Genomic DNA, 13,951 nt, shown 5'->3' with positions numbered 1-13,951 from the left:
GTAGCAGGCAACCCATTTTTTATAGTGCGAGACTCATTGTTCGTTGAAAAGAAAAGCAAGTTGTCTCTTTCTTTTCCAATGCTAGCACCGTTCTAGCTAGTAAACCCAGTTAGCAGCTGGACTTCATTCATCGGCTCGTCCTTTTGTTGTGGATCCACTGCGGTTGACTGTGAAGGCGTTGTTGTCATGCTACTATTCTGTCATTGACGTTGTGGCAACGCTAATCGTCGATATTATTCTCGACGCGGGATATGTTCTGTGGATTGGTGCTTGATTGCGTTGCTCAACCGTTCCCGCGGCGGTGGCTAATGTTGCTGCGGCTGTTGCCGTGAATCCACTGCTACTTTCGCGTTACTGCTATCGTCAAATGCAAATAAGATGATACATTTTAATGTCATAAATTACTATCATTGTTTAGAAGAGCATAAAGCTGGCCCTTATCGGTCCTGCTGCTAAGCCTGATAGTGTCGCTGTCATAGACACTGCTAGTTCTTCGTTACTATATCGTTGTCATCGTATCTTTCCAGTCCGACGAGTTGATATGGAGATTACCACCCATTGTTCATATGAGGCTTGTTGTTCATTTCTGGTTGCCTGTTTGGCGCGGAAGGCGCCTTTGCGACTGATAACGATCGATTTATATGAATTGAATAGCTGCGACCCTTAGGTCCTTAGCGGTGACGTCGAAATAGGTCGGCCGAGGCGGTGATAAAGGCGGCATCAGTTGCAGCGCGACCTTGCATATTTTGCAACAAATAGCGGCCTATGCAGAACTCAGGCCACTGCTTGCTCTCGCCGGCTCTTCAGCGTTGTAAACGTCGTATCGTCCTTATAGCAGCAGTAGTAGTAATATTCACTTATGAGCTACGGAAGTGTACTTAAAACAATGAATAGATGTTAAAAGCAAGTTGTTTGAGAACAGCTGGGTAGTAGCTAAGCCTCAAGCAAATAAAGATGACGCCAGGTTGTCCTGATACGTCTTGCCAACTTATATGGATGACGAAGAAAGGAGTATGAAGAGCCTGGAACGGGCCTGTTTACGTTGAAAGTACTGTTAAACGCATTAGCCTATATGCTATACGTATGTACGGTGGTATTAGCACATCCTGCATCATGTGTAGATTAGTATGTTTTCCTTACCGTGTGAAGGTCTAAGGAATAGCCGCGGAGATGTAGACTACAGGTTAGGTTAGTGTAGACGTCGAAGATGATCATTGGAGATGATTGCTATCGTAATTTCGTCTTTTTGTTCCGCCTCCAATTGCGGTGGTGGCTAGAGCTCGTATCAGAGGATCGCGTGCATCAGATCGGACAAAATAAAAGGGGATTTGTTGTTGTGTTGTGGATTATTGCTATAAATACCTAATACTATTATTATCCTGTGTATCAGTTGACGCAGAGGGGGCAGAAATGATTTATGGTATATTTCCATGAGTACGATTAGCGCGATAGATGGATGCACAGGTATAAATGCGTTTTCCTTGCTTAAAAAATCTTTGAAAAATACTACAGCGAAGCCATGGCTGATTGAAAGTATAACTGATCAATCTAAGGTATCGCGGAAAGTGATACGAGCCGGAAGGTACCGTGCTCGGTGGTCACGGACTGAAATTATTCTATTTTATATTTTTTAAAACAATTTGCAAAAAAGAATATTTTAGTAGTGCTTTAAATACAGAAGAACAATTTCTATGAAAATGTTTCGTCTTGTTGCAGATATATTCCGTTACGGGAAATCCACCATATTAGTACATTCAAGTGTAAATCTTGGAACTTTACTTATTTTGCTTTTATTTTGTGCGTAGTATTGGTCTATTTTTCAAGAAAATTTAAATAGTCCTATTACGCACGGGCAGCATTAGGACAAGGGCTGTTTCATATAGGCCGAGTATGGAGCTTAGCCCCGAACTGGACTTAGCTTCGCGGAGACCACTACTTGTTCATTTTTAATCTCCTCGTTAACGATCAGTCTGAACGAAGGCGACCCTATACGTAACATTATTATAGTTTCTAATTTTGATTTTGTCCTCTACGTATGTGTCTGGCCTACCTCTTGAAATTATTTCTATAACAGACATGTTCCATTATCACTACACTGACTGAATAAGAATTAGTGATACATACAATTATTAGCTGTACATGTAAAGTGCTACAGTTGTATTTGGCAAGGTTAAAAAATAGAAACGAGAAATCTCCAATTGGTGTTTTCCAGGATTTACGATTGAGGTGGGAACGACATAAGCTACACATATCGGCTGGCACTAACTGCACCTATTTTGATCTGCAGTAATGCGTATTTGCACCAGCAGTCATGCTAGTAACACCAACTAATGTTAGTTGTCATTTTTGGGTTCTTTTTTTGTTTTCCAGTGATCTTTTGAACAATAATGTGACATTGTTTCAATAGCTTCTCATTTGCCACCGCATAGCTCGATCTGCCTCTAGGGCAGTCAAATACGATTGCTGCTGCTGTTGAGGCCTTATCAGTGCTGTGGCACCTATATCTTGAACGGAATTGGCGGCTTGTGTGTCTAAACTGCTCAGTTGTTATTTTGGCACGTTTATAGGCGTAACTCGTGTTATGACCCGGGCACTTTTTTTAGCTAACTTCCGTTATCAAATGCGTATGCAGTCAAACAACTCGTTGTTCTATGCCCATTCAACTACCGATAGTATGACCGCAAACATTTGGCAAACCGTTCTGAAGCGCTGAAGGACAAAAGAATAATGATGATGATAATGCGGTCTTAAATGCAGATACTACTAATTTGTAACTAGTAAGATTTTAACATTAGTATTTAGGCGCTACATATATTCTAAATAGGGTGAATCTCTTCGGTTAATGATTTGTGTACAATATAATTATTATTGAAAACTGTTTCCCGTCCGATTCTATTCCGGCCGATAAGGTGAGGTGATTGCCGTAATTGAACTCCGTAGTGTAGGTGAAATCATAACCAAATATCTAGGAGGATATCATAACCAAATATCTAGGATAAATATTTAGGAGGGCGAAGGTTAAACAAATATTTTTTTCCGTTTGTGGACTGAGCAGGCATTCTCAGTGTTTGCTCCGATGAAAGCCACTGATACCAGCGTGATACTTCATATAAAAATTAAACATTTTCTATTATTCTGATCGAATGTCTCCATTTACAATGGACCGGAGCATTTAAAATTTAGCTTTAATTTTTTAAATTAAACCTCCTACAATTATATTTACAATATGCGGACTTGCATTTCCTAACGATAAAAATACACTATAAAATCTTCTTTATTTCACATTTTATTTTGCGATTGCTTTAAGTAGATTCGACTCGAATGGAAGAGGAGACTGTATGCTTAGAACCGGCGTCATCGCTGGTGTTGATCAGACGCACCAAAACAACGCTTACAAACTATATAAATTCATTAATTCAAACACAAGTAGCAAGGGAAGATTAGCATTAATAATGTTGTCATTAATCATTATTATTATTAAAAAAATCGTGGCGACTCCGCAATGGCGAGCTTCTTACGGATGTAACATTTTGTGCTTGTCCAATAAAGGGATGAGAAGATGTTTGTTTCGCTCACTGCTTTCATTCTTCCGGTTCGAGATCGATGTGACGATTCGCTTTCAGAATGAGATGCTAATCTATAGTTAAACGATAGAAACGATGTGATGAGTCAGATATAGTGCCTGTCGGCGTGAGTGATGTTGCCGGGAACACCAATCTGATCTATTGGGGTGATCTAATGGTGCGCAAGCGAATTTTCGACAGAAGATACAACGTCGCAGCCACCGTTGCAGGCGGGGTCCGTAAGAGAGTTATTGACACCCGTGGCTTTTGAAGGCCGAACGATGAGATTACTTAAGCAGTAGACGTAGGTAGAACCATCATTTGTTTATGATACTCGTACATGCAAGGGTACACGATTCGGTCACACAGAAAATGCATAGTCTACCTTCTCAATTAACCTAAAGACCAAGGAACTTGGAGCAGAGGACTTCAGGTTATAGGCGCGACAGGGACCGCCAAGGACCGACATAAAAACTGATCTGATTCGCCCAACGGCGAAGAACGGGTTGATCCACGAAATACGTATACAACCAGCAAATAATAGAAAAGTTGAAAGAGTGGCACTGGACATAGCCCGGTTTCAGTGTTGTCCCTACATCCAAAGACAAAGCCGATGTTGCGGTCGAAGATAGTAATAGAAGCCACATCTGAGCATTGATGTGGCCAGGCTATAGCTTGCCATAGTGCGCAAGTCTTCCGTCTGCCGAACATGCGCAGAATGCTTGTTTCACCCTTTTCGCCTCGGTTCCTTTTGACCGCAACTGATGAACTTCAATTTTCTATTAAAACTAATATTTTTACGCAATTTGGCTCTGAGTGCTGTTGAGATAAGGGGTGATGCGGTGGTCACGCCAGTTCAGTAACAAAATGTTCAGTTGAACATTGTAAAATAATATTTCTGTTATAATATGTCTGCTCGGTTCAGCTGCCGTTCCTGTAAGGGGCTTTGGCTTCAGGAGCTCCCGCTGTTCCCGACAATAATCTGGAGCTTAACGTATAGTTGCTGGAATAGTTGTTCGTACGGAGCCTTTTACCAAAAGTTCGTACGTTCCGCTTAATTTTAGAGTATTACTATTAAGATTAACATCCTATGACGACAGTAACGGAAAATTGATGATCTGCTTGATGAAAGCAAGCTACAGCTCTGCCAGAGCTTTTAACTGTTTTTGGTTATCACTGCGAAAAACATTACTTTGCCAATGAATCGGGAAACGTCTTCTTTTCAGCTTTTACTATATATCGTCTTAATACGATTTTGTTTGTGTTAGCTAGGCGCAGGCTCTAAAGGTGATTCCTCTTTTGGCAGTTTATTTCACATCTTTGTCCTAATCACTTACATAGGTAATAATTAATAAACCCTTTGGGTAATAATTAATAAACCCTTTGTGATATATGAACACCTATGCGTAATGGCTATATAATAATAACTTAGCCTGCTTTACTGTTATCATTAAGTTTTGGAAAAGAATTAAAGTCAAAAGGGCCACGCGATAAATAGGTACAGCACCAACTTGTTCATATAAGATTACGGGCTTTTTCGGGTACTTATTATTACAAATGCTCATACAAATGATGATTATTTGCAAATGTTTTTGTTTTTTAGCTTCATTTCGGCTGCAGAGCTGAGGCACGTAATGACCAACCTTGGCGAAAAGCTCACGGACGAGGAAGTGGACGAGATGATCCGCGAGGCGGATATCGACGGCGACGGACAGGTCAACTACGAGGGTACGTTAATAGCCCACCGGAATGTATTCGTACATGATAACCGAGTGATCGAGGCATCTACGGTCTTTCTCAAGTCCGTAGCATTTTACACTAATACCCAACTGTTATTGAATTCATGTTAGGCAACGTGTCCCATGTGTTGGTAAAGTACACCGTAAACGTTCTATTCTAGTTTTAAAAAGTACGAGGTAACGTGCCCGAACCATCGTAGATCGAATTTCCCTAGTAATTATTGCCGGCGGATTCTCCGATCTGCTGACTCCATATTCCATATCTGAGACTCCGTATTCCAGAATGATTCGTGAGGCCATCAATCCGGCTTCATATTCTCGAAGTGATATTTATCCTCAAATATCTTTTAGTATTTAACTATTCAACTACGGTATGACTACGTGTTGTTGACTAGTTAGAGATTGACAGTCGGGCATTTGGTCGAGGGACCTCGACACGGAATTATATATAGTACCATTTAACTTTAATGCTCTCCGTCGAAGTACATCAATTCTACCGGATTGAATCAGCTTTACCAAAAACGTAATAAACCCGCAAGGGTCTAATAAGTTTCTAAGTAGATCCGATCTATATCTAAGTAAGATCGTTGAGAATTTATGAAACGACGATGGCAAAAACTCTGCCTCTGCCCAACAGTAGTTTGAAACGCTTCTAGTCGAGGTCTTCTGCCTTTGGCAATTCACTTTAACACTTCCAGCAACCGATTGGCCACGAGGATGCTGATTGACGAGCAGCCTTTGTTTTGTCACAGTGCCTATTGTTACTACGCTTACTTTTGCCGTTGCCGCTGCAGCTGGTGATGTTTAACTGTCGTTGCTGCTGGTGCTGCTGGTATTCAAGACACCGATGTTTCTGCTATTTCGATTGACGACCGTATTTTGGTGAAGGGTGGTAGGGCCTTCTATTTTTCTCGCCAGCTTTTCGACGAACTTTTGTTTCGTTGCAATGCAACGAAACAAAAGTTTGTTGGCGGGAGGGGCAAGTTTGGCTTTACACTACAGCAAAAGAGCTCTCTACGCTGCTACGTATGCCATATTACGCCACACATTTGTTAGATACCCGTTTGGTTGGACTATTCCATCTCCCGCATCTGGCCTATTCCTACGTCTTTGTAAAGAAAAATAGGTGACCAAATTGCTTGGCTTGTTCATAGCTTGTGATCGACGCGCGTTTGGTGAACGGGGACCTGCCACTTGCTGACTCCTGGATGTTGTTGTCTAGTGTCGTAATGGATCCATTGCCGCCACCGTCGTTACGTATTCTGTGGTCGTCGCCGTTTCTCCAGCAAATCGGCCATTCTTTTCCCTGGTTCGCTTGCCGATTGTGTCATCTATCACTAGTTGTTCACCTCAACGTCAGTATCACTGTACAAGTGGGAAAGAACAATAGATAACGCTTTCGTCCTAGTGAATGCGAAAACTGAGCAGCGATAGCGATTTCGGTTAGCACCGCATCAGTCGCTCCTAAACTACTCAGATTATACCACCGCAACGGACGCAGCTGCCGAACTTGCTTCACTAATGTACTTTACTGTAACCGATCAGTCTGGGCCTATTGGAAACTGTTACACCTACCGATGGGCTGGCGGGTCAACTCAATTCAGCACAGAGGCCGCTGTAACCTCCTAAAACACTCGCTCCTTGAAATAAGCCACCATCATGCGAGTAAATGCGCGTACAGGCTACATATGGTGTGCCCGGCTTCATCGCCATTTGACATTGAAACTGTAATACATGCCGCGAATCCGGTAACTCAATGGCACCGACGTACGAGGTCCCTGGCAAGAGACAGTTCGGAGCCAGGCAAACAGCCCTTCAGCGAGGTAGTGATTCTGCAAGTAGAAGACAAACCTCTTCAGTAGAAGTTAGAACTTACATACGCATGTGTGCTTGTGGGCTTGACGACGTCTGAAATGGATATCCTAGCCACTATCAGAATGCAGTTGTAAGCAAGGAGCGCTGGTCTTTCGCTTACTGCTACTATTGGCGAACAATCATCTATGGGAGACACATGTTGTGAGAAAGCTAGTAGTGGTACGTGACCCTTTTTACCCATAGCCAGCGTAAAATGTCGCGATACCGATTATAACAGGAGTCATTTACGGGATCATTAACAGGACCCAAAAGGAGTTTGAGGGATCCGAGGTGACCGAAGGCCTCCATCAGTACAGCGATCTCAGCAAAGGTTGCCGAGGCGAAGTTCAGCCTAAGTTAAAGGGAGGCGCCAACAGAGCGTGTTGTGGGCTGCGCTTCACGAGATTCTGGGTGGGATAGGTGGCACTTGGGTAAACACTGCTGTGTGCAATTATAAATGTGACAAATTACACTTGTGGCCGCAGTGGCCTTGCGGTTCACTATATACTGATACACCCTTGCCATACGCGGCAGAATCGAGACAAAATGGAGGGTCTGATGGGTCGACAAACCTTGAGCGAAAATACGGGCATGTAGAAAGCGTTTCGAAAAGACTTCGCATGAAGTACGCTGCAGAGACGGTAAAATTACAGGTATTTCTTAGTCGCGTGCATGGGTGACAACCGGTTAATTATTTGAAATTCGTTTTTCCCCAAATCAGCTGGTCGATAAAGCCAGCACCCAGAGCCATACATGGAAACCCTCTCAAATCGATGCGATCCATGGTTTATCGACCAGTTAGTGGCTTGGATAGTACTACTGTGTTAAGAGGGTCCACAATAAATATTCTAACCTTTGCGTTCATAGGCGTACGAAATAATATTTATGCATACAAACATGATCGCTTTTAGCATACAAACGTTACTGTACTAATGATTAGTATGTATTACTTTATTATTATTATTAAGTATTATGTATTAATTAGAATTCGACTACGAGCAAGTAGCGTAATTACCTCGTTCATTCACTGTAGAACAGCCATAATTGATCATAATAGTAAACACTATTTAATTCAGCTTACTAGGAAAAACTATTGTTACTCCTGTTATCTTGTGTCCCCTTCAGACTAACGTGGTATTCCTCTATTTTTTTTATCATCAACATTTACAGAGTTCGTCACGATGATGACATCAAAATGAAGGGCTCACTATTGCGCGGGAAAAGCAGCCCAACAAAGAAACCTAGAGTGCGAAAGCGAGAACGTTAAACACGATGATATGCTAATGATAATACATACGACTAGAGGACAGAAAGACAGACAGACAGACTGAGCAGACGAACGGGCAAGTTGAAGAAAAGCCGAGTTGAACTGGCTAACCGTTGGGTACTCATTCATATTCGATAGTTACAGACAACAACATGAAAAACGACAGCAACAATCCGCAACAAACACACGGAGATTGCACACAATGAGGGTAAACTGAACATGGTGCAGCGGAAGTTGGATGGCAGCGGTACACAGTGCTGCTACTGCTGCTGCTGCAAATGCTAACACTCAATAATGATAATAATAATTATAATTATAGAAATATGATTATGTTGTCCAAAAGAGAAACAAACAACACAAACAAAGCTATTAAAAATCTGAATAAAAGCTAAGAAGAAATCAAGTAGCAGTCGACATGGGGAGTGGCAAACGATAAGAGTCCACAGAAAACTGAAGCGGCCGAAAGAAAACACGAGGCAAAAGGCAATGTATTCATTAAGACGAGGGGCAAGCGGAAGGAGAAGAGGTGGCAACAAGAAAATGAAGTGAACTGAAACAGGAGAATTCAGACAGATAGAAAGTGCGCAAGTAAACGGGATAGTGACGAGCAAAAGGTATCAAGGTGATGAAGATGACGAATGTCGGCTGTTGAAGATGGTAAAATGAAATGGAAGCTACATCCTCGCCCAGAAACACAAACAATACTAATGTCAAACGGTGTCAACTCTATCTAGTTTAACAAACAAGTCATCATTTTTCATCAATCCAAATTTAACACAGATGCTTCACATACACTTACACACACATACACAGGTGCACGCGCATACACACAGATACATACACAGAAAACAGTAACAATGGCAACGATAACAGCAAAAACAATCAAAACAGACTATTACCACAGAGATATGATTGCGATAATGCTACTGATATGACCCCCAGGAAAAGAGGGCAAGGCGGAAAAGAAATTCGAAAAAACGAATGCAAAAAATACGAGGGGAAGCGGATACAAATCACAAAAAATGATGATCGTTGACTGAAGCAAAAAAACAAAGCAGGACATTGCAAGGGTTGGTCAGCTGGTGTATAATCGACGGAATAGATTCTTTAAAATTGAAGACGTCGTTTATTGTGATTAAATAATTTACGTCTTATTTGTCGCCTTTACTACAACAACAACAAAACGGGCTGGAGAGTGGCTCGCTCCAGAAGCGGAATCGCAAAAACAGCAAACTAACAACAACAACAACAAACACCAACGAAGTTGGGAAAAATCCGTCTCGTATAAATCATCCATTAATATTTACTATAACCATCGTAGGAGTCAATTATGATTGTTATTATAGCTGATTTAATGAATAGCGAAAAAGCAACGGAAGAAGCAGTAAAAGGAGGCAAGTGAGCACCAAAGTCACGAGGGTGAAGAGGAGTTGACATACGGAAAGAAAAAAGCGGACGATTAGAGGATGTAGGTTCCGATTATGATAAGGTGATGCTAATTAATGATATTATCACTACAGTACATTGTCATAATTATGAACAAGAGACCAAATTTTTCTCAAAATGATGATTGCAATAACAATTATAATATGATAGTAATAATAATTATGACGCCAATGTCATCAAAACAACAGCAAGAGGTAAAACCCCTATACAATAGCAATGCTGAAATGGCAAATGACGAAAACCAAAAACCCCATAGTGATAATGATAAAATAAATCCTTGTTGTTGCCTGTAACAGCGATAATCCAACATCTGTCACATTTTTTTTTTGTAAGTTAGGAGAAAAATGATGAAAATTGCAGTCGGCTGAAAATTGTTGTTGCGCGTACGTGGACGGGCGCAGTACGATCATGTGTGCTCGCGATGATTCGTCGTTAACGAAAAAAGTTCATATAGGAAAGTAAACACAAAACGCTGAATCATACTTTCAACACAAATAAACAAAACCACTAAACGATACAATTCCGCGAAGAAGATATCTCGACATTTGTTAGATAAATAATCGATGATAGATAGGCAAAAAACCGACAAGGAGATGGAAATCAATGGCCATCTTCTTTTCATTCCACTTGAAGCCGGCCAATTTTCGGCCTACAGCTCTTCTTGCAAAATAGTGCAACAATATGGAACTCATCGTGAAACATGGATTTCCCGTTTCATACTATACTAGTACTACGACAGCATAGCGTTTACGAATGACAACAATGTTGGTAAATATTGTAGTATGAGAAAAACAGGTGTCGTGTAGTTAAGCGATTGTGATTAATAACAGTGGTTGAATATGACGAAAAAGCAAACAGAAACCGAAGTCAGGAAGAGTAATTAATGTCGCCCCCATTGCGTATGCGTGCGAGCAATTTATACATTATTATTATAATTCTGACAATGACAGCGTCGTTACACCGAGTCTAATCATTCCATCCCATTTGGCTTTACTACTATCGTATCATGACTGTTATTATTGTTATTATTATTACAGTTTCGATATGCGGTTACCGCGTGTTATTATACATGCTACATACTATAAACATACAACAATGACAAAATATATTTGAATATTTGAAATAAATGAAATCTCTCTGTCACTGTGCACAGTCAAGTCACTCTCTACTGCCTGATTCTGACTCAATTAGCCTAATCTATGTTTTGTTCTCCTGCGTGCCTGTCCCCGTAATGAGTTGGACGTCTGATGCCTGAATGGCCGTATAATTGTTGATTGGTCTTCAGGGTTCGTTCCTTCTCTAAGCGGGGTCTCCTTGCGCAATACCACCCGATTACAAACAGAAATAAAGAACAATGAAGAAATAAAGATGAACGAAATGGAAAGATGAACTACTACTACTACTACAGTACCAACTCTAATAATAATAATACTATAACATGTCGATACCGGCAACACGCATGAACAGACATCAACCTGCAGCAGCAACAATGACAACAGCAACGTCTGCTGAATGAGCAGCAGCAACAGCAACAGCTTAAAAAGATGGCGCGCAACGTCGTAGTTGAAATCAAAGCAGACGAAAAAACAAAACAGACTTGAGCGCGGATGATGGTGGTGATGATGATCATCGTCATAATACAATGCTTTCTTGCCAAGTAGTCAATACCATACCGCTACTACTAGGAGAAGTACTGCACCGCTACAACCTTTATTATGAGTACATCTCTAATGGAACTTCTTCTTTTTGTATGACTATGGCTAGCGTCATTTAGAAGATAAGTACGAGAGTGCTGATGATAGGAGAAATGATGTTAGGAATAACTGTCAAGACCGATTAATGCAAAACTCGCCAGTGTTCTGCGACGACAACGTGTCGAAGAGGAAGGCAACATCATCTGGCAGGGGAACCCTAGGCAGCCGACAACAAATACGAAGAACTCAACCTGTATACGAGCAAAATTCCAGTGTCACCCGTGATATACGTGATTACGCTAGCTCAAATTGGCTATGTCACTTGTCACAACATTAGTAGCCAGTAGGAGTGATATGACAAAAACAACAAGAACTGCATGAACGAAACGTGTAAATTGCCAGCTCACTCTATTCTGTTCATTTACTTATATGTATATGTTTATCGTTGTTTAATAGATAGGTATATAAACATTTATTAATACATAATATATACGCAGTAACGTTTTCGGACCTCTTTAGGTGATTCTGCTTCTAGCTGGATAAACAATACAGAGCAATCTAGGGAAGATGGCGTTGCGGCGCGAAGGAAGTGGGTAAGGGTGACGAAAAATAGGGATTTAATATAAGTTTAAAGTTTATTTTCGGATTTTTGTTTTGGAGCTGTGAACAAATGGCCCTTTACGGTGCGTCGTTATTTTCATTTAATTTTTTCAGCCGAGGGAAGATCATTTTAACAGAACTATTGATGCTTCAATATTTAACGGAAGAATGACTGCTGAAAATATAATTCTATACCTATACGCGACCTAGAAGACACCTGTGCTCCGGAAGCTCTTCAGAAATAACTTAATACCAACCCGTTAGTGCTTGATTCACATCGATGGGCGACTGTTAAGCCAAATCTCTCTCCTTTGCAATTATTTATGAATGAACAGTAACATAAAAATTGTCTGTGGATTTATGTTCAAGTAAATCTTGTACAGTGCTAATAAAGAAACGGTAACGATTACCTAAGCAAGCCACACAGTGAACACTAATAAGCGTGACAGTGGGCTTAATTTAGAAAATGCTAGATAGATGGCTAGCTGACAAAGTATTACCTAGCATAATGAATACTCTAATGATAAAGGATTCGGCCAAAAAACGTAAAAGCGAGGCAATGTTAAAAATGAAAATAGCACTTCTATTTGGACACGGTAGAGCAGCTTTGCCAAAGACATCAAAAACTGGTGATAAAGGGATATGGAAACTGAATAGGGTCGCCTAAGAGGGACCCCTGCCTCTGGGCCAGCGTCGTAAGTCATTCTAGATAAAGAAAGAAAAGACACCATACAGCAAAAAAATACAAGAAAAACTAAAAAATGATAGACGATGAAGAATCAAAAGTCAGCAAAAGAAGACAAAAATTGTTCACAATAACAACAATAGCAACACCAACAACAACGACAACAACGACAGCGACAAACTGTAATGTATAAACATGATCGATCATTCCTTACAAACAGCTTATGAACAGTAAACAACTTGAAAAAACACAAAAGCATCATTACAAAAACGAACAACAACCTTACTATGAAACAACAACGCTTACTACCAATAAATTGTCCATCATTCTAATCGGCAAAAAACTGCAGTGTATTTTCTTATTCTATAGATAACTAGCATTAAGGATATACAATTATCCAAAAAAAACTCTTATTCTAAGGTAAACTGCCAGAACAGAGCGAGCGACAAGTGTATGTTGAAGCACACTCATTACGTCTCACATCTGTGAGGAAAGACAGCACAATTAACTGGTGCGACTATTGTCTTCGTACGATCGAGCGCTTGACCGATCTTAACCATCGTATGACGGCAGCAGCGCCATGTCTCTTGCAAACCGTGCGTCAGATATTTAAAAGGACGAGTTTCTAGTGATTTTTACCCTCTACATATGTTACCTAACACATTAGCTGAACTTATGTGCACTTATATTATTCACTTATCTTATTATTATGCTACAAGGGGATCTAGTATAACTTGGATGGACAAAGTTAATCTGATATGGTACCCATTAGCCTTACTACTATTAAGATGTACATTTTTGTTCCTTGAGTGTTGCGTTTGAGGATTACTTTTAATTTTCTACGGGCACAGTTGGACCGTATTTATGACAAACACGTTACATGAAGGAAACAAACAGTCGAACTACAAAGCCGCAGGCTCCTAGTGTGATCCAATTTCGCTACCATGTTATATAACGATGAGTGTTTGTTTTCTAACTTATTGTGCGACAGGCAGAAGACCTAAACACTTCTTTGAGTCGGCGCATGATGTGAAAAACGTCATATATATATAAGGTGCGACATCCTAATTTGGACTACTTTCGGCTAGTTCTTTGCCGTAGCG

At 40.6% G+C, this 13,951-nt stretch overlaps 1 protein-coding gene across 7 annotated transcripts in view; it reads left to right on the top strand.

Annotated features, from left to right (window-relative positions):
* LOC111247608 (calmodulin) overlaps nucleotides 1–13,191 on the top strand; it is a 42,748-nt gene extending 29,557 nt beyond the window's left edge. For all 7 annotated transcript variants that reach the window (XM_022798728.2, XM_086984334.1, XM_022798729.2 and 4 more), the window contains 2 exons: nucleotides 5,167–5,291; nucleotides 8,327–13,191. In XM_022798728.2, coding sequence (XP_022654463.1) covers nucleotides 5,167–5,291; nucleotides 8,327–8,355 — 154 coding nt within the window. In that variant the 3' untranslated portion in view covers nucleotides 8,356–13,191. The remainder of the gene's footprint in view (nucleotides 1–5,166; nucleotides 5,292–8,326) is intronic.
* The last annotated feature ends 760 nt before the right edge of the window (nucleotides 13,192–13,951 follow it).

The sequence above is a fragment of the Varroa destructor genome, unplaced genomic scaffold, assembly GCF_002443255.2.
Source record: "Varroa destructor unplaced genomic scaffold, Vdes_3.0 BEIS01000003.1, whole genome shotgun sequence".
NCBI classification, from domain to species: Eukaryota; Metazoa; Arthropoda; class Arachnida; order Mesostigmata; family Varroidae; genus Varroa; species Varroa destructor.
Note: the sequence above shows the minus strand (reverse complement) of the source record. Positions and strands in the feature narration are given on the sequence as shown.